The sequence below is a fragment of the Pleurodeles waltl genome, chromosome 9 (genome assembly GCF_031143425.1).
Source record: "Pleurodeles waltl isolate 20211129_DDA chromosome 9, aPleWal1.hap1.20221129, whole genome shotgun sequence".
NCBI classification, from domain to species: Eukaryota; Metazoa; Chordata; class Amphibia; order Caudata; family Salamandridae; genus Pleurodeles; species Pleurodeles waltl.
This window is the reverse complement of record NC_090448.1, coordinates 212,509,170-212,530,294: the sequence shown is the minus strand read 5'-3', so window position 1 is coordinate 212,530,294 and position 21,125 is coordinate 212,509,170. Positions and strand designations below refer to the sequence as shown.

The following is a 21,125-nucleotide window of genomic DNA, read 5'->3' as shown; positions in this document are numbered from 1 at the left end:
ATAAATTCCACCAAAGCCACCAATGCCACCAAAACAGAGAATTAGGAGCCTGGGCAATAGCCAATGTCGGGCCAGAATCAGTCAAGCTAAAACGATAGCACAAACATAAATACCTCTTAAATGGCCAGATATAATAGGGGTATGGCCCAGTACGATTAATTTAGGGTTCCACCTTAGGGTAATTGGACAGAGCAGATTCAGTTTACCAAAGACTGTCTGCCAGTAATACGAAATAGCAGGACAAGTAGTGAAGATATGAACTGAGTCTGCCTGGTCACCAGGACATCAATAGCACTTCATGATGAATAGACCATAAAGAATATAATAAAAATCGTTGATATATTTAAACTGATGAATTTTAACCCAAGTTCATAACTGTTTTGAAAGATATTTGTATGCCTCATTTCATCCGGGGTAACTTGGATCGTGAGATGTCGACTCCACTTTTCAGCCATGGTCTAAAAATATCAGGCTGTTGTTGGACCTCCGCTGCCAAGATCACTTTATAAGCCCGACTAATACCCTTCTTAGGTGGGTCCGACCGCAAATAATCAAGAAAGGCTATAGCGGAGCTATCAAGATCTTCCGCCTTCAGGCCCATAATAAAATGCCGGATTTGCAGATAGCAGAAAAAACCTCAGCGGGGAAGAGAATATCACAGGGATAGAGTTTTGAAGGAGAGAAAACAATCACCCTCATAAAATGATACTAAGGATAATAAGCAGGATACCTGCCAGCAATCCATGAAGCTTTGGTGCAACTTTCTGGGAAAATTGGAATTGTAACCTTAAAAATATTATACTTTGAATAATGTGATCCCCGAAATCCGTGTTTTCAAAGAGTCCCAGATAGAATCGAAAATATCTTGAACCGACTTGATATTGTACCCTAAATAAGAATATACGTTGAGTAATGTGATCCCGAAATCTGCGTCCCAGAGATAGAATCGAAAATGTGTTGAACTGAGTCCTCTTCACATAAACTGTGTTGAGGATGAAATTATGTGGGGTGACATCTGCTCCCCCAAGGGAGATATTCCAGAAACAGACATCCTAACCCCCATGGTTCACACCCCAGCACTTAGGCTAATAGAGATATGAACACGCTAAAAATTGTACCAGTAGATCAGGTAATGAAAGTCCACCCTTCAGTCGTGGTCTCTGCAGAGTTTGTACATTAACCCTGGGATTTTTAGACCCTCAGATGAATTGTGGCCAAACAGCCTCTACCTGTGTAAAAAAAAAGACTTTAGGTAGATTCAGGGGTATACAAGAAGAGATATAAGTAACGAGGGAGAATGATCAATTTAATTGGATTCCGATTTAGCAGATGTGTAAACGATGACTTGGTAAATGTCTCCAGAATGTTTCTGGAGAGTGCACCGAAGTTGAGCTAAATTATATCCTCCATTTTCAAGAAGACTTTGACATCCGCCCCTCCCTGCTCCCCCCCCCCCCTCACCCCCCCCCCCCCCCCCCCCCCCCCCCCACCCCACCCAAACTGGTCGCTGATTTGACCCATTGGTCTGTCATCCGGAGAAGGAACAGTATCAGCTAAGACCAGGGTTCTGTCGAGATTACGTTTGTACCCCATATTCGCTTGCTACTTTTTCAATAGCTACTATAGAATCATCTGGTGCAGAGGTAAAGATAGTAAGATCATCTGCATAGGTGAGCACTTTGAGCTGTAGTTGATGAATCTGCAGCTGAGCAATGTCCCTTGAACTCTTCAGGGCTTGGATGTAAGGATCAGTATAGAGCACAAAGAGCAGAGGTTAAAGTGGACGTCCCTAATGAGTACCAAGGTTTATCTGAAATTTACCTTCTGTTCAGGATTTCAGTCCATCTTTGAAATCAGTTAGACATTGGAACAGCCTAAAGGATCTACAAATAAGGCGAGCACTGGTCTCAGGCTGGGAAGCAACCCAGGAACTCCCTCTATCAGCCACAGACCGGTTCAATCAGGGGATCAAAATAGCTATTGATCAGTTGGCCCCGCTAAAATCTCCTCGATTTTTTTTAAGGAGGAAAAGGCTAGTTGCCCTTGGTTTACCAATGACCTTAAAAATTTGCAGAGAAAATAGTGCCAAGAAGAACGGAAGTGGAAACTAGACTCTAATCCTATAGAAAAGGGAAAGCTCAGAGCTACCCTTAGTCTTTACAAAGACGCAATTAATAAAGCCCAAACCGAGTTTTATTCACGAAAAATTAAGGAAGCATATAATGCCCCTAGAGAACTTTTTAAAGTAGTAAGCTCCCTCACAACTCCTGTCATACCCTCAGAAGTTGAGAATTCTCAGGATATTTGTAATAAGATTGCTAACTTTTTTGAAAACAAAGTTTTGCCAATTCAAACCAGCTTCACACAATCTGAGGAAGCATTGGATCTATATGAGTTTCTAAATAGTTCCATAGATGATGACAGCCCTATGCTGATTAATTGTCAGCCGTTAAGGCCGGAGACGATTAAAGAGCTTATGATGACCATTAAATCTGGTTCTCCTAGTGACCCTTGCTCTCCGCACATTTTACAGCTCGTTCCTGACCTAGTTTCCTCAGCCCTTGATCCGATATTTCAGGAGGTCCTGACTACGGGAGTCTTCCCCCCCTTCAAGGAAGGAAGCGACTGTGGTGCCTCTGAAAAAGTTAATTAGATGGAAAAGCAAATTACTTTAAGAATCTTCGGCCTATCGCCTTGCTACCTTTTCAAACTAAAATCTTTGAAAAACATATTAGTAAAGAACTTGCCAAATTTTTCCAAGACTCAGGTAGTATAGACCCTACTCAACATGGTTTTAGGAAAGCGTATAGCACAGAATCCGCCCTCATAACTACTTCGGACATTATCCGGAAACTAGCTGTCGAGGGACTTGGAGTCATCTTAGTGCTATTTGACTTGTCAGCAGCTTTTGATACCATCTCTCCACAAATTGACACACAGTCTCCACCAAGCGGGTGTCAGAGGCACAGCTATGCATACTTTTTTAGAGGAAAGATCCACTATAGTAAGTTGTGAAGATTTTAGAGCACTCTCCTATCAGTTACCGTGCGGGGTCCCTCAAGGCTCCTCCCTCGGTCCCACTCTTTTCAATCTGTATGTAGCACCTATGGCCAGACTAATTCGATCCTTTGGTTTCCTGGCTACCTCCTTTGCGGGCGACACTCAACTAATCATTCCCGTCCATAAGAATTGGGAGGGAGTTGCTGATCGTTTTCACCACTGCATGAGCGAGGTGAATAGATGGATGGGCCTGAACCGGCTCAAGATGAACATCGGCAAAACAGAGATTCTACTCTTTGGCTGTAGTATGGATTTGTGGACCTCACGCTGGTGGCCATCAGCGTGTGGAGACTTACCTGTCCCCATTAGTTACACCAAGAATCTGGGAATTATTTTTGATAATGGCCTGTCCTTTAAGCTGCAAGTTAACTCCCATCACAAAAACTTGTTATTCGACTCTCAAAATACTGAAAAAAGTTTTTCCATACTTACAAAAGGAGCTCAGAATTACGGTGTCCCTTGCCCTGGTGATTTCCAGAATAGACTATTGTAATGCTCTAATGCCTAATATTGATAAAATCTCACTCAGCAAACTTCAATTAATTCAGAATACTGCTGCTCGTTTAATACTAAATCTTCCCCGTTCAGCTTCGGCCAGTGGCAGTCTGAGACCGTTACATTGGTTACCTGTCAAGAAGCGAATTATCTTCAAGACGTTTGGTCTGACTCATAAGTCCTTATATGTGTGCAGCTCTTAATACCTGTTGTCCAGGCTACGCTGGTATGTCCCAAGTCGTTAGCTTAGATCAACAGGATCCTACCTGGTCCATGTTCCTCGCACTCATAAGGCCAAATGGGGCGATAAAGCATTCATAGTGGCTGCTGCCAAACTCTGGCATATGCTCCCCGTGACGATTAGGAAGGAACACAATTTCCTGGCCTTTAGGAAGCAGCTAAAAACTTGGCTTTTCCCTCAGTAGCTTTTTATCTCTTTTCTCTCTCCTCTTTCTGTCTTTCTTTCGGTCATCTCACTGCCTGTTGCTTAGCGCTTCGATGTCCACCAGGGCCGGAACGCGCTTTATAAATATGAAATAAATAAATACATATATACATATCTGAAAACCTTTACTCTGTTCATTAACCTTTTTGGCAGGGATCGCTAAAATGATCTGGTATGGCCAAAGTCGTGGGTTACCTCTCCTTTATGAAACATTGTTCCATGTATGCCAATGTCATGGTGGCTTAACTTTTTGAAGGAGTTTAACTCACCTAGGCTTGCCCATTAAATGAAGACCTTCTGGCTGGAATGTTTCCTAGAAAAAAAAGTGGCTGTTTGGCCAGCGCAACCCATCTAATTGTTTTAGCCACCGAGTAAAAATTAATCCTTCTAGGTTTACATGGACTTTGGCTTGTTTTCATTTAAAAAAACACCATAATTTTTTAAAACTGGGATTCCCATATATATACTACGTAGACAATTATTCAGCTGTGCTTTGGTTGTGGGAATACCTTGTTAAAAATCTACGACAAATGTTATTCTGGTATTACAAGGCAAGGATGATGCAACTGGTAAGATGCCTGTAAAATAGTAATGTAGCTCAAGTGGGCTAATCCACCCATTGTAGAAGTAACAGATTAGAAACTTGGCATGTCCTATCCATCTTTTTACCGTTGCAAGATTAAAAAAGCATTGCATTGCATTGCCAATAGGTCGGGCCTTGGCAAGCTGGTGTGATGGGTTATAATTTTTTTTTAATTAAGCATATAAAAGACGAGAACCGTGTTGCTAGCCAAACATGGCAGCCCATATACTTACAATAACATCTTTAAATTTAAACTTAGAAATTATTTTGAAAGAATTTTGGTTTTAATGCATGCACAGAAAAACTGGATTCTTATTGATGCAAAGAAAATGTGCTATAGGCTTTGTGTGACTGAACCTGAAGAGTTACTTAGATTCACAAAAGTGTCTTAATAAATAAAGAAGGGTAAAAAACAGAAAGAAAAATAGGCTTTGATAAATGAAACTTTGACCAGTCTTGGCACTGAAGTGCATTTCTTCTTAGGCAGAGGTTGAAAATGTATATGCGCCCTGTTAGGCTTATTTTTATTAATAATTATATAAAATTATTATTTTTCCTTCCACTGCACCTCAGAAATCCCATCTGTGCTTATAGATCACTGCTGACTCCCAAGAGAAGCTTGACCAAGAGAAGATTAGCTCTATAATTATTTTTAGGCCTGCTACTAAGTCAGTGCAGGGGGTGGGGTCTCATGTTTGACCAAGTAGTTACCAAGCGTGAATCACTGTGGACCCACTTTGTATTTCATCCTTTCAGGGGCCATAAAAGGAGTACCATAAAGTTCAGTAAAATAAATGTTGGTCATTATGCTCGAAACCATTTTGGCGGAGAATGCACACTTAACATTATCTAGAGCGTTCTGTTGTGTTTGGCTTTGTATTTTACAAACTTCAAATGTCCATCGAGGTCTATGCTTGAAGAGAATATTAAATAATGAAGATAACCCTTACATCAACATAAAGAAATACAGTATTACACTTATGTCTATTCAAACCACTCATTTTTTCAGGCATCACTAGGGACGACTTTTTCTCCTTTTCCGGGCAACTGAAAATATGCCTCTTCCGTTCCGTTCAGTTTTCTTACAGTTGCAATAGGCTCTACTCAACTTCAGTCTTGACTTATGGAATTTATTGGTTTCAAAGTCAAGAGTCTTATTTTAACCTCTAGATCTGCAGAAAGTGGTAGGTTTACATGGTCATCTCCTTTTGCAATACAGCAGGTCTTATACTCAAACACAGCACTTGGGACTGGCTACTAAAATCCTGGAGAAACTGGTTAATTGCTAGTTATCTTCTTTTGTCGACACTAATGGCCTACTTCATGACTTGTAGTTAGGCTTTCAGTCAGATTTCAGCGCTGAATCTGCATTATTGGAGGTTACAGAGTAAGTTAAAGAGAACCTGGACTGTGGACACTTAGCAATTGTGGTTTTGCTGGACCTGTCTGCAGTGTTCGTTTCGGCCTCTCATGCCACCCTTTTAGACAGATTGAGTTTCGCAGGCATCCAAGGCAGGGCCCTCTCTTTGCTAAAATCTTTCTTGGAGGACAGATCACAGCGGGGTCATGTCCACCCTTTCTTGTCTCTGCCCAAACCCTTTTTTTAATGAAGCTCCTCAGGGCTCAGCTTTTACCAACCCTCTTCAACTGATACGTAGCATCTTTTGCTTCTCTGATTGAATCCTTGGGTGTGAAGGTGGAATCATATGCCAATGACACCCAGCTCTTATTGTCCTTTCAGAAGCATTCCGATTATGCCCTCTTCAAGCTCAAGGAGTGCCTTAAGTGTGTAGCTGGCCGGATGGATGCTAACCTTCTCAGACTAAATTCTGATAAAACTGAAGTCCTGTTCTTTGGACCCTACGGTCCGCCCCATCTCTTCAGCTTACGTGAGCTGAGGAACTAAATCCCCCTCCTGCTCCAGCCTCCTCCGCTTGAAATCTAGGAATAGCATTTGATGCAGTCCTCTTCTTTACTACTCAAATTAAGCATGTACTGCCAGTCTGCTTCGCTAAACGTAAACGTTTAAGGTAGCTGCTGCACATGGTGCCAGAGGCTAAGTGAAAAACGGTGGTTCACACCTTGGTAACATCCTGTTTAGACTATGCTAATAGTCTGTATTTGGGTCTTCTTGCCTTTCTAATTCGAAGACTGATTGTTCAAAATGCAGAAGCAAAACTTATCCGGAGAGTTCCTCTTCAGTAGTTTATCTAACCTCATCTGAAGCAGCTTCACTGGCTGCCAGAGACTAAGCACATCGAATTTAAAGCCCTCACTTTGGCATTTAGAGCTTTCACAGGTGGTGGCGCGGCGTAGCTAAGAAATAGACTTCACCCCTTAAGCAGTTAAGATCGCTAAGGTCTAATAACCTTCATCTGATGCAGGTCCTAGAATTTTTCCAAGCTGAGATGGGGAGGCTGTTCTACATTTCTGGCGTCAAACTGTCAAATGCTCTCCCTGTTAACCTGCGTAGCACTGCTTCGATCCCTCTCTCCTAGAAAGAGCTAAAATGTTTTCTTTTTGATAAAGCTTAGTCCCCCATGCTTTGCTTTCATTAGTAGCCAGTCTCTTTAAACCCCGAGCGCGGGGACACTTCTGATGAAGCAGCTGTGCACTGTGCAAATGTCTTTGATTGATTTGATGCAGGAAGTTTCAAACTATTTTCATTCAGCTGGTCTGTATCTCTAGGGGAGTTCCATTGTTTTCCAACATGTATTCTCTGGGTTGGTCTAAGTAGGTCTTCTCCCTACGGATTTCCTGGAGAGGTGTCTCAAAATCTTTTGGAGCCCTCAGAATGACAGTTTAGTTTTTTTTCTGAAAAAGTATTCCCAACAGAAACCTAAAGTATATTGAGTTTATTTTCTGTCATCCTCTAGGAACATTGGTTATGGTGATTGGCTCAAAGCTTCTCCTAAAGACCTTTTGGGGTCTTTAACCGAACCCAGGGATTTGTGACTTTTGAGGACTGGTTCCACCAAGAATGTAAATTACCTGTTTCTGTTTGAATCGCCTACCCAGCATGAAAAACATATACTCCTGTTCCCGCCTAGTCTTTTCAACAGAGGGAAGGTGGTGGGTAGGAGGTCTATTTTTTACAGAGAATTTCAACTGACACATAATTTTGTTGTCGACTGGGGAAAAAAAAAATATAACTTTCATGATGATTTGAAAGGATTGTGTGAAGGTGAACATTGCAATTCAGCATTCGTATTATAGGATTTAAAATGTACTTGTACTCGCAGCTTCTAGAAGAAAATTTAAGTGAAAGAAATAACTCCTCCGTTTTGCTACCCACGGACTTGTAGTACACATATAGAATCAATATTTTTTTTTCCAGTGGATAGTCCTTATAAAATATCTTACAAAAGAACCTCGTTTACTATGTATCTATTGTTAAATACGTGCTGTGCGTTTGATGGACGTTCCATTGATTATTCATCTAGCACATTTTGATTTCGTTTGGAGAATATGGTTACTTACAGTTAGTGTTGCTGTATGTTGTCTCATTACAATGTTGTACAGCTTCATTTGCATAGCTGGTGCTACGCATGGCGGTTTTGAAATAGTTTTGTACATAGATCTCAGAGGAGCAGTTAGCTGACCTCTTCAGACTAATTTAACTTGCATTTTGTTTTTTAAACAGAAGCTGGTTTGTGATTTGCAGTAACATGCAGAATGTAGGCGTTGTTAACTTTAGGGAGTGTTTTGATCCACAGTCTTTTCTTGGATTATCTTGTTTTAAATGGGGATTTCTAAATCCCCCCAAAAAACAATATAGCTGGTGAGTGGTCCTCCGTGTGTTTACATGTCTTGTTTTGCAGATGAAACAGTTGTGCCTCCTGATGTCCCAAGCTACCTGTCTTCCCAAGGTACCCTCTCTGACTGACATACAGGAAGGGAGCATTAGGGTTGAAAATACCAATGGCCACCATCCCAGTGAACATATAAAAAGTTATGGTATGAATGCACTTATTATTTTTGAAATCACGCACCTTTTGGCGGTACATTCTGAAGTACATTTATTGTTTCCTGTGGCAGCCAGAAACCAAAACCTATTTCTTGCTTTGATCGTCCCATCGGGATATCACCAAAGCAGAATATTCTTTGAATGCTTGCAGTTCTAATTCATCCTTTGCCATGAGCCTTAGCTGGAAGGATTTGCTGCATTCTAAGCCTTTTTTTCCATTTAGTAGGGGAAACAAAATCACTTTTATGCAAAGAAACTCCTGTTGCTAATCAATAGATTTATTCCAGAGTAATTTTTTTCTATAATCGTATAAAAGTGGTTCCTCGAGCACTTTTTAACTGTTGTACTAACTTTACAAATGCCTGTAGTACCTAACCTCAAAAAGTGCAAAACAAAACATAGCTGTTTTGTATTCCTTTTCTGAATCCTCCTTACAGTCCTTAACTTGGTATGCCAGCGAGCCACTTGAGGATTATGACCTCTTTTGCACAGATTGGTCTACATAGAGATGTGATTTAGAAATAAAATGATCAGATCTTAGTGTCACTTAGGTGCTATTTTGTTTCAACCTTTGAACCCAAAGAGTACTTAGCCCCATCTATCTATCTATGAGGCAAGCTAGTATACAGTTTTTATTTATTTATTTATTTTTGCATTTAAAACAAGCAAACATCATCAAATAACACAAACCAGCGCTCACAAATAATATACACAACACTGATTCTGCTGGGAGGGCTCTCAGAAATTCGGACGAGTTCAAACTGCAAAGAATCGTATACAGAGTTGGCATGCATAGTCCCCTTTTCAGCTCTTCCATTTGTTGAAGTGTTTGTTACTATACAGTGTGTTCCAGGTAGTGCTCTTAAATAGGTTACTCTATGATGCCATAATTTATCTAGAGATCTTCAGCTGTAAGGTGCTCTCAGTGGTCTCGGAGGCTTTTTTCTTGCAGTAGGCCAGTGGTTCCCACCTTTTGACATCTGTGGGCCCCCACTTTATCATTACTGGACCTAGTGGACCCCAACGGAATAATTATTGGAATTCGAGGATCCCTTACTAAGTCATTACTGAAAGCTGGGGACCTAATTTGTTAATATTATTTAATTTTCTAAGCAGTCGTGGACCCCCCTGAGGAGGCATCACAGACCCCTATGGGTCCCCGGACCACAGGTTGGGAACCACTGCAGTAGGACATTGGCTCAAGATTGGAATTGTGGTCGTAATTCGTTGCTTTTACGCACCAATGATCTCTCTGTTCTGTCGAGTTTTAGTACACGGATCATTCTGATTCAGTCCTGCTAAGTAACCTTGTATTGAAACATTAGGTATGATTATGTGTGATGTATGATCTATTCATTCATTTCGGTCTGCAGCTTAAATAGTTTAATTTTGCCTTGTTTGTAGTGTCTCCTTTTGGTGCTGTGTTCTTTGACAAATATATAGTTACAGAACATTGTGTGGGAGTGGATGCAGAATGCTTTATCTGAAATGCACTTTGTTTTCTGATGTAGGTTTGTGTAAGGAGTGTGCTTGCTCTTGTGACAAAGCTTAGTCAATGATTTGGCTTTGATGCTGCGTTTGATGGGTACTGTCTACAATGTATTGTTGGGTCATGGGAAACATGACTGTAAATAAATGCCACGTGGTCTTAGCATTCTGTGTTTAGCCATCTTAGTGGCTTGTTGTGTGCACAAGAGCTTCTGAGGCTGTCCACTGATACTGATGGAATTAAGATTTAACGACAAGTCATGAATGCTACAGCAGTTAGTCTTTTCAGCTTTTTGTTTTACTTGTGCTCATCCTGAAACTTTGTTCATTTAATTTCTATTGAATACTACATTGCAGAGGTACATCACAAAACAGCTTGTAGGATACCAAATTGATTGTCCTTGCATGTGCATATAATATGTTATTGTATATTCAAATGCAGCATTGCATAACAGAATTAAAATCAAAGTTTCATATTACTAGCCTTTTCACATGAGGAAATTGTAGATGGACTTGAAATAGACATCCGGTCTGGCTTCAGAGTCTGCTGCCTTGTTGCAAATAGCTCTGTGTTCTGTATAGATTGTCCTTATTCTTGTCTGGGGGTCTGCCCTAGGGTACGTTGAGGGAACCCCCTCCATTGGGACCATGGTACTATGTTTGGCCATAGGGAATGTAGCTGAAAGAGAGGATGGGTTAGAGAGTTCACTTAAATAGCTCATTGTTGAAAGCAAGGGATAAGAACGAATTAGTTTAGACTCAAACTAATCTTCTGATTTATTGGGAAGAAGGGTACAGTGCTTATGAGTTTGAGGATCGGTGGGCAGAAAGTGTATACACTGATTGGCAATTAGGAGGATCCTGAAGGGCATACGAGCTTGCAGAATGTATGCCATATACTGTTTAGCGCTACAAGAAAAATCTCCCTTGTTCACATGTTTTACTACACATGCATTTTCTAGAGTACGCATTGATCCTGATCTAATTGTGTTTCTATCATAGTTGCCGGTATGTTACATCACGCTTTTTTTTTTTTTACTCTAAATATGTATTACTATGTATATATTTGTTATCGGCCAAACATTTGTATCATCATTTGTTGATGGTGCACCCACTTATGTTATTGTACAGAGTGCTGTTAAGATGAACACTGTTACGCCTATATACACACTTGTGCTCCTATACAAAAGAAACTGGAGGGGCTACGTGTTGGGATGTTTCTCTCCTCACTACACAATGCCAAAAACAGCATGTTACATCCAGTACATTTTTATGTAAGCCATTCTGATTTCTTAGTGTATATATAAATTAGAAATGTGCACTCTCCTTAAAAAGAGGCTCCGAGACTGAGGCGCAGCAGGCCCTCTGGTGGTGTGCCAGTGGCACCTCTAAACGCTAGCCCGTCGGTGTCCAGGTCGCGGCAAGCGCCTGCCATGCTGCCTGCTTGCCAACAGAGTCCGGACAGCAATATTGCTTCTCGGCCACAGAGCTTCTTGGCTTTAGTCCCTCTAATATGTGTAGGGGCAAGGCCTTTGCGGTGAATTCTTTGGTTCCCTCTTCAATCGTTTCTGCCATTTATTCCTCCCTAAGGAATACACCTTTATAGGTAAGGCGACGGAGGAGGATAGCTTAGTTTCTCAGTGAACTGTCTGTTACATCAAAGCTGCTTTAATTAGCATTCGGACCCACCATAAACATGACTTACATATCTATAATCTTCTTGAGGGGGACCAGGGGGATGTTTTAATTAGGGCAGAGACTTGCATGGGAGAGTCTTCTTCCCCTGACATTCAGCTGGCCTTCCCTGGGAATTTGGCGTGTTTTCGTTTTGTAAGAGAAGGTAAAAAAAGAAGCTGGGCTGGCGATTGCCAATGCACATAGGTTTAAATGCTCTTCTTTCACACTGGGGTCACAGAGAGGCAGAGGTCTTGGGCGCCTGCATTTCCATTGTGCTGCAGGTTTCTTTTGCCGGAGCTCCAGTGCATCGTCCCCCAGGTTATGTTAGCAACATCCATAAATCTTTAGATGACGCCCTGGCTCATAGGACTTTGCAGTATACTAATATTACCCTACTTGGGTTTTTAATTTGCATGTTGATGACTTTAAGGCTCACCTTGCTAATTGAGACATTACATACTCCTTTTTCCTTATGTTGCCACCCCTATATGTTATATTGGGCACAAGGTTGGTCTTAGCCTCTCTAACAATGCACTATGGGTGGGGGGATCCTATGATGGGTAGATGATTAGAGCACTGCTTGATTCCTTTTTCTGGGCCTGGCAAAGATAAATCCATACAGGAGAAGCTTATTCTAGGTTTTCTTTCTCACACCTAGAATGAAATCAAGCAGCTTTGGGAGTTGGCTAATCTTCTTATACCCACCCGTAGTGTGGTAGTTGATGTAAATATAGATGCCCTTGCTTTCAGCTGATTGGTCTAAATTTCAGTAGCCAGAACGTATTTCTCTTCTGCCTCGAAAATGCTGGTTAAAAAATATCAATGCCCACTTTTCAGAGTATTTAGAGAAATCAAGTTTTTTCCATTCTTCTAAGTCAGGCTTCCTTCTCAGGTCCAGTATGGAAAAAGTGCTTTTGGAGGTCTCAGTTTCCATAAAGCTGGCTCCGGCTCAAGGAAATAATGATAACTTTTATGTACTAGGGCCCGTATTTATACTCCGTTTGCGCCGAATTAGCGTCGTTTTTTTTCGACGCAAATTCGGCGCAAAACTAACGCCATATTTATACTTTGGCGTTAGACGCGTCTAGCGCCAAAGTATTGGCAAATAGCGTCATTTTTTTGCGTGAACGCCTTCCTTGCGTTAATGAGATGCAAGGAAGGCGTTCCCGTCTAAAAAAATGACGGCGACGCAAATGCGTCGTATTTATACTCCCGGGCAAAAATCACGCCCGGGAGTTGGCGGGTCAAAAAACCCCGCATTTGCGCCACTATTTAACGCCTGGGTCAGGGTAGGCGTTAAGGGGCCTGTGGGCTCAAAATGAGCCCACAGGTGCCCTCCCCTGCCCCCAGGGAACCCCCCTGCCACCCCTGCCCACCCCAGGAGGACACCCAAGGATGGAGGGACCCACCCCAGGGACATTCAGGTAAGTTCAGGTAAGTATAATTTTATATATTTGTTTATTTTTTTTGGGTGGCATAGGGGGGCCTTATTTGTGCCCCCCTACATGCCACTATGCCCAATGACCATGCCCAGGGGACACAAGTCCCCTGGGCATGGCCATTGGGCAAGGGGGCATGACTCCTGTCTTTACTAAGACAGGAGTCATGAAATGGCGTCTGGGCGTCGTAAAAAAATGGAACAAATCGGGTTGAGGCGATTTTTTTGCCTCAACCTGACTTGCCCCATTTTAAGACGCCCTAACGTCATTTTTGCCCAACGCCGGCGCTGCCTGGTCTACGTGGTTTTTTTCCACGCACACCAGGCAGCGCCGGTCTGCTTGCGCCGGCTAACGCCATTCCATAAATACGGCGCCCGCATGGCGCTTCAGAATGGCGTTAGACGGCGCTAAATTTTTTGACGCTAAACTGCGTTAGCGCAGTTTAGCGTCAAAAAGTATAAATATGGGCCTAGATCTCTCTGTGGCATTTGTCTCTCGTATGCCATTCTTTTAAAATGTCTCTCTGTTATTGGAGTGTGAGTTCTGGCTTTCGAATGGTTTGTTATTTTTCTTGACAACAGGGGACAAGCCATCTGGATGACCCCTTATTCATCTGCTACCAATGCTGTAAAAGTTGCGAGAACATCAGTGGTCATCTCTAAGCCCGACTCTATTTAATATCTATATGTCCCCATTAGGTGCATTGGTTGGTCCTGTGGTATTAAGATAATCTCTTAAGCAAATAACACTCAGCTCCTCTTTTCATATGAGAAAAGCTCTATATCTGCTCAGAAGTCTTTTAAGGTATCTGTGGGAGCAGTGAGGTAATGGATGTGTGCCAATAACGTGCTGTGTAACTGATACAACAGAACATTTTCTGTTTGGTTCGGTTCCTACTTGGTGGTGGGATAGTTGTTGGCCATATGTATTGCTGGGGTGGGCACGAATGGGGAAGTCAGATTTGACCATCGACTTTCCATTCAGCCCCAGGTATGGGCTATGGTCAGCTCTTGTCCTGCTACAATGATGGCGCTAAGGAAAATCCTTTATTTGTATCCATTCGATGCTCTAAGAAAGGTGGTCCATGCATTAATTGCTTCTAGGTTGGACTGTGCCAATAGTCTATATCTCTGCTTTACTGGACAGCCTTATCAAGCACTTGCAGGTGGTTCAGAATGCAATTGCAAGCCTTCCATTCAAATTACCTCGTTGTGTTTCCATCTCCACATACCTTTTGCACTTGCATTGGCTGCCTATTAAAAAGAGCATTTTATTTAAGTCTCTGATGCTGGTTCCTCGCACTTAAACCTTTTTGTTTATCTCTCCATAAGCACGTAGGTTGGCATACCTGGTTGCTTAGCTCCAAGATACTCTGAGTAGCTGCACACTTTACAAATACCTTTTTATTTATTAATTCATACATTAGGAGTGGAATGTATTTAATTGATGAAATAGGATCTTTTGTCACAAACCACACGTTGGCTATTGCCTCGTTACTACATTGGCTACTGTGTAATCACTATGTTGGTTATTGCCTAATTACTACGTAACAAATTCATTGTATAGGGAAATAAACTTAATTTTCTGACATTTATACTGAGAATATGGCTGCTTTGTAATAGCCCATGAAAGTGCCATACATTTTTTTTAACACTTTTGTTTTATTGGCATTTCAAATGATACAAAGTATGGTTCGTATTGTGCCAGCATACAATGTGTATATACAATATTTCGTCAGTCTACAGTTGGTCTAGATACATGCATAGTATGAAGCAACAAGTTTGGTGTTGCACTGGTTGCGGACCCATACTCAAACATAATGGAAATTCAATGCAGGTGCCCTGCGAACTGCAGGTCAAAGGTGGCACAGCCGACACCCGAGTTCGGGAGTCATATTCCACGGAGTACAACTTACTCAATATATCAAAAAGAAATGAGCTTTTAGTTTTTTTTCAAACCAGGGTAGTAAAACAGCTGATTAACTTGCCCAAGAGTGTCTAATCTGTCTGTGGTATGGATAGGTGCAACCATTAAGCTGCAACATTGTGCGTTCCCTTTGGCATATCTATGACCACTCCTAAAGGGGGAGAAAGTGCCATACATAACCAAGCAACAAATTTAGCACTCCCACGTGCACGAGTGTTAGTGAAAATAGCCAATGCCTTTCTTGTTAATGACTTGCACTGCTTCAGGGTCTCAAAAATTTAGATTAAAAAAACTTTATTTTTGGGAAAACATAATAGTAGCTCTTGGGATCGGTGACTGATTCCCCCAAAGCCACCACAAAGAGGAAGTTGTCACCTTTACAAATCAGCTACCATCTTCTTTGAAGTGTTGGTAATTCATGAATGATTTGTGACCATATTTGCAGAAGCAAACAATTCTTACGCACCATTGCAACTTGCAGTTAGGAGAGGATACCTCTCTAACACACTCTTGTAAAAGAGATTCAGACTGGATCACAAAACCCATTGTAAGAGTCTGAAATGCTGAGGCCACCAACCATGTGACTTTACAAATCACAGGGTTTGCAACCACAAAACGGCTTTGTACATCTGAATTGAAGTATTTATTTCCTACAAAGTATAATTGGGGATCCATATTGGTGGATGTCATGAAGGAGGTACGTTCCGAAAAGAGCAAGCAGATTGCTGCCCTTAGATCATTAAGTAGATGGTTGCAGGTCTGGTGTCCTTATTTCAGTTATGTATTACATGGCTTGGTGCTTTCCTACCCCATTTAAAGGATATGTTGGTAATGTGGGTCCAATAGAGGCTGTTTACAAGAATATTCTGTTGTTGGTAATACAGATAATCTTTCAAGTCCATTAGAAGCCTCACACCGTATTTTTGGCTTTAGAAGCCTTACAGTTTTGCAACCCCCTCCAAACCACCACCAACCCCACTATGCGATTTCTTAAACTTGATTTACCTCCCTCCAACCCCAACATTTGGGCACTGAGTAAGACGTATGTAACCTAGGAGTAAAAGAGATTTATATTTTTGGCTTTTGGATTTGGTGTCTTATTTCACTTCACTTTTTTCTCTTAAACATAAGAACACTATACCAAGTAGTACATGACCTTGCCAAAGACTGCTTCTGTAAAAGCAAGAGTTGGCACCAGTCTCTGTGGCCCAGCCTATTGACTCTCATGAGTCTGTCCACTGCCTGCTCATATGGAAGAACTGGACACATGCAGAGATTAGTACTGGTGACAGGACCTGGACCCAGTGAGCTGTTATTATGCCATAACAGCATTTGGGCGTGCTTTCGATCATGACCAAGGTGCCCAAACAGAAACTTGGGACATCTGTTCTTGAGTGACCACAAAACCTCCTTTGAAGCTAGGATGGGCCATAGACCCTTTAGGTTCATAGAAAAGCTCAGTATAGTTGGGGGGGAAACAATTTTGATCCAACAATCACAGTGACTGGGTGTCAGGAATATTCCTACTTGGTCTTTGGTGATTCTGGAGGCTTCTCTGAATGCAAAAACATTGTCATTCTACAAAGCCAAGAAGGCCAAGTGTCTGGACACCTGTGGAAGAATATTTGCTAGTCTTGAGGTCGCTCACTTAGGCCGGCCAAAGCCATCATAAATACACATGGTCTCCAGCTCTAGCCCTAATTTGACCAGTACACATCCTTGCTCTCATACTATGACCAAATGTAGATTTTCATGCTCAACAGAAGCAAATATGCAGAAGAACAGAAGTTGCTTGTATCCAGTGAAGTCATGGTAATGGAAACCAGGACCATGACTCTAATTTGACAATCTGTCAGTCATCTGACAGGTCCTCTGACCTGAACCTGAAAGTTCAATACAAAGTTATGTAGCCCCTCAGCTCTACGTTTAATATGAAGACGTTGTTTGTTCTCTTAATGACTGAGGTCCCACTGCATTATAAAATGGAGCTGGTCAGTGCCATGTCTCCTGAGTGCTGTCTAATGGTTGTTGTCAAGATATCTACTTTCCTCTGCTAGCAAAGACCTCCTGTACATTCAAGGCTAGAGTTTTTCCTTTTTGCCATGACCAGCAGCGCTGTTATGCAGCGGATGACAGCAGTTCACTAAATAATCAGTCGAACCTCATGTTGATCATTCTTGGTCCTATCTTTGTAATGGTGGGCATGCAAACGTTTGGTTTCCCCATACGCAGCTGTGGCCACCTACTCCAGAGTACATCTGAGGTCATATTTTGGGTATCTCTTCATCACTTTTTTGTGGAACAAATCTGAAACATCTCTGCACATATCTGTTGAACCTCAAGGCACTGTTCTGAGCATTGAAGGTGTTTCTACCAGTGCGACTATTTAGTATGGGGATAGTCCTTACAGACAACACCACATTTTACTTCTACTTCATGAACCATGGAGTACTTACTCCGTCGAGCTGTGTTAGCTGTCAGAGGTGCTGGAAGTTGTTTTTGTTATAAAGTGTATGCCTTCTGGTTTTGTGCACCAGTGACAACAAAGCAAACAGCTTCTCTGTTTGTGGCATGAATAGGAGATTCTTTTGTAACTCTTTGCACATGCAAACCATTCACTTTCATGGATTAGTAATACACCTGGATTGTAAGGGGCTGTCTTTTTGTTGGAATAGTTTAGTGCATTTCTGTACACCTTTCCTTTTAACGCCTCTGATTTAGAGGGTCAGACGATTACGTAGAGGCCAGTCTTCTTACTCTAATGGATCTGGCCAGCTTTTGTATGATTTTTTTTTTTTTACTTTTACGTACTTCAGTGACTGCAGATGGATAATGTCCTTCTCCCCTTAGCAGGGTAGAACTCCTGTATTCGGAAAGACAGAAAGCACCACCCTTTTAGTGAGTAGACTTCTAACAGGACAACTCGGAGGCAGTCCTCCTTTAGAACCCAGTAAAATGACAAATGCCTGAAGATCCATCACTGGACACTAGTGAAGAGCACTAACCACTTTACTTGATCAGTAAACGATGCCCTTCACAGGTCAACTGGTGGAGAAAAGGGTAAAAGTGGATACCTGCCAGTCCTAACCTGGAGCAGTTGGGACCTAAGGAAAATACCTCCGGAATCTTGCTCCTAGGCAAACGAGTTCATGAAGAAACCACAAATGCACCTAGAACATTTGCTTCTCTCAAAACGTCATCCCACAGACCTCATGGATCTGAATCAGGGTCAGGACAATTTGATGAACACATCTTTTGAAGCAATGCCATCCGGTACATGAAATTGTCTGTTGCTTAACATGGTGTTCCTGCTTGCAATAACATTGGCTAGCCACGTAAGCTAGTTTATACCTCAGAGCCCATAATGATGATTCCATGGTGTGACAGGATAGTTCTCCTAGACCCCCTTCCCCGCGCATTCCTTTGTTGTGAAAGTGATGTTGGAATTGCATTTGAATGATGAACACGTTCTCCCAACAATTTTCCATGTGCATATTCAGCCTTGATTAAGGAAATCCTCCACAGTTTGGATGAAAAATGCACCCTGAACATTTATCTAGATTGAAACGTGGATCTGCATCTAACAGAAGTAAATTTTGGTGATACTTTTGTCAGCCAAGTGGCTGATCAAGCCTGCTGAGGCCACCAGTACCAAAAAGATAACGTCATACATCGGTTTTTATTATGCTTTGCATTCAGCCCCACTTTGAAAGGGAGCACCCGACCCACATCTAAGGTGGCATCTGTGGTATCCTCAAGGCATCTGCCTGTCAGAAACACTCTAGCAGTACCTCCAATCTGAGTTCTGCCAGGTAGTGCCATTTTGTAAATCATGCCTAGAGCCATAAGTGATAATTCTGTGATAGACGTATTGCTGAATATAATAAGAACAATTCACTTTGTGTGACACAGTTAAAGCTAGAATTTAGGCTGTTAATGGGATTTAATTTTGTTTCCTAAATTGGGCTTTGTTTTGTCAGTAATTCATCGACTGCATGCTATGTTAATCATAGTTAATAAAAATGTTTCTAATACAATTGTCGTACGTTTCCTTTAGGTGTATGCAAGAGTGATGTTACAGAGCCCCCAACTATGGAAATACATAGTGATTCATGTAGACAGTCAATGCAATATAAAGATTGCAATACTCACACCACTTGCAAAATGGAAGAAGCAGAAGATGGAATTCTTGGTCCAGATAATACCGGTAGGAAGGCACTTATTATTTGAAAGTACATTGATCTCTATGTCCTTGCAAAATTAATGCTTCTATCTCTTTGGATATATAAATAAATCCTAGATTAGCAGTGCATGAATTTAGTTATTACCCATAAGCAGAACAGAGGACTTCTTTCACAAAAATAGTCGTGATATATATTCAAAATGCTGATACCCACTTACTGAAAAGGTTGGCAATGACCACCAGAAGACCGCATGTTGCAGCTAATATAGATAGTGAGAAAACATAATATTTTTCTTAGAATGTGGGAGATTTTTCTTTATTTGAATTCTTATAAATTGTACGCAGAGTTTTGATATATTGATATACAAGAACTCAAATGCCACTCTTTTTTTTGCAACTGTCAAATGACATGCCATTGACCAAAACAAGAAGGTAGCTAACAAAAATATTATTTTTGCAGCTATATACTGACTCTAAACGTATTTTCAAATATAAAAAATAGCGCCAACCAACCTAAACCAAAAATATTAGCGCCATGACATTCATTTATTTATTTGTTGTAGTTATAGGCAGTTATCGTTGAAGGTTTCCAGTAGGGTTAAATTATTTAACAATTTAATGTTTTAACTTTACCGTTTGCGTTTTTAGCTTGAATCATGTGGCACTTTATAGGTGTCCTACTTAACTGCAGCACATTTCATCCTGTAAATTGGAAGCCCATGGTTGTAACAGGGAAAACACAAAACTACAAGTGTCAGAACGTAAAATGTTTTTTAGTTAAAAAAAAAAAAAAAGTGCTAGTAATGACAGATAATGATACAGGAGCTAGCAGTATTTGCGGCTCTTAAACGAGTGATACCCAGATCTGCATTACCACTCTCGCTGCATGATCTTTCTTCACGTGGAGAGTGATTTACCGCACTGAGATGTGTAAAGTGCTTGCCCTCAAAAGCAGATATGTGAGGAAACACCATCTACAGTTCTGCTCACAAGACAGCGTCCCTCCTACCCCTATGTCAGTTAACACAATTGAGCAAATCACAACAATCGGGTCTGTGGGAAGCTTCAGGGAGTATTGTGCTTGACATGCCCTTTACAGTTAACTAGAGTGGATATAATATAACTTATAAATAGCATATTCAACTAAACATGTATTTTGAGCATACCACAGTCGAAGCTATAAAGATAGTGTTCATTTATTTATAAAACAGCTTATGGGCTAAGTGATGACTCTTTACTGACACCTTTTTGTGAACAAGGGCAGTAAAGGTCAATCGAGAAAACCAAACAGTGTTGGAGCTATAAATTAAAATGATTGCCAATTTCGTTTTTTTGTCTTGAAGGGTATAGCCTGCCTGTTACATGCCCAGATTGCAGCGAACATACTGATATTTACAACGAGAGAGGTATTGATCCCAAGACTTTTAAATCCGTGGATAATAGATCTCAGAAGAAGATGCCAAGCAGCAAAGGACTGAGCACAAGTGATGATGAGAATGATAGTATGCTAAACTTGCGGCAGTGCAATGGAAAGCCATTATCGAGTTTGAGAGCGGATAGCAATGGACCAGTGTACCCCAGTAATCATGACAGGATACCAGTAGCATATCTACAACACTTACACGGGCTGGATTCTTCAAGAGAAGGTACATGCATTGTATTCATATTTTTTTTAACTTGGTGAAGATTGTCGTCTTTTGCATGGGCCGTTCCTTTCAAAATGTATTGTACAAAGATTTGCTTGGATGCTTACTGGCACTTGATGTGTGTGAATGCTTCTCTATAATGAAACAAACGTAGTTTTTGATTAACAAATTTGCCTGGATGCATGTTTGGACACTAGCACAAATAATATAAAATGT

The 21,125-nt window shown here is 41.3% G+C and overlaps 1 protein-coding gene across 1 annotated transcript in view; it reads left to right on the top strand.

Annotated features, from left to right (window-relative positions):
- The window catches only part of LRIG1 (leucine rich repeats and immunoglobulin like domains 1), a 216,694-nt gene that overhangs the window by 184,896 nt on the left and 10,673 nt on the right, over positions 1-21,125 (top strand). The window contains exons 16-17 of the mRNA XM_069206570.1: positions 19,138-19,287; positions 20,607-20,909. Coding sequence (XP_069062671.1) covers positions 19,138-19,287; positions 20,607-20,909 — 453 coding nt within the window. The remainder of the gene's footprint in view (positions 1-19,137; positions 19,288-20,606; positions 20,910-21,125) is intronic.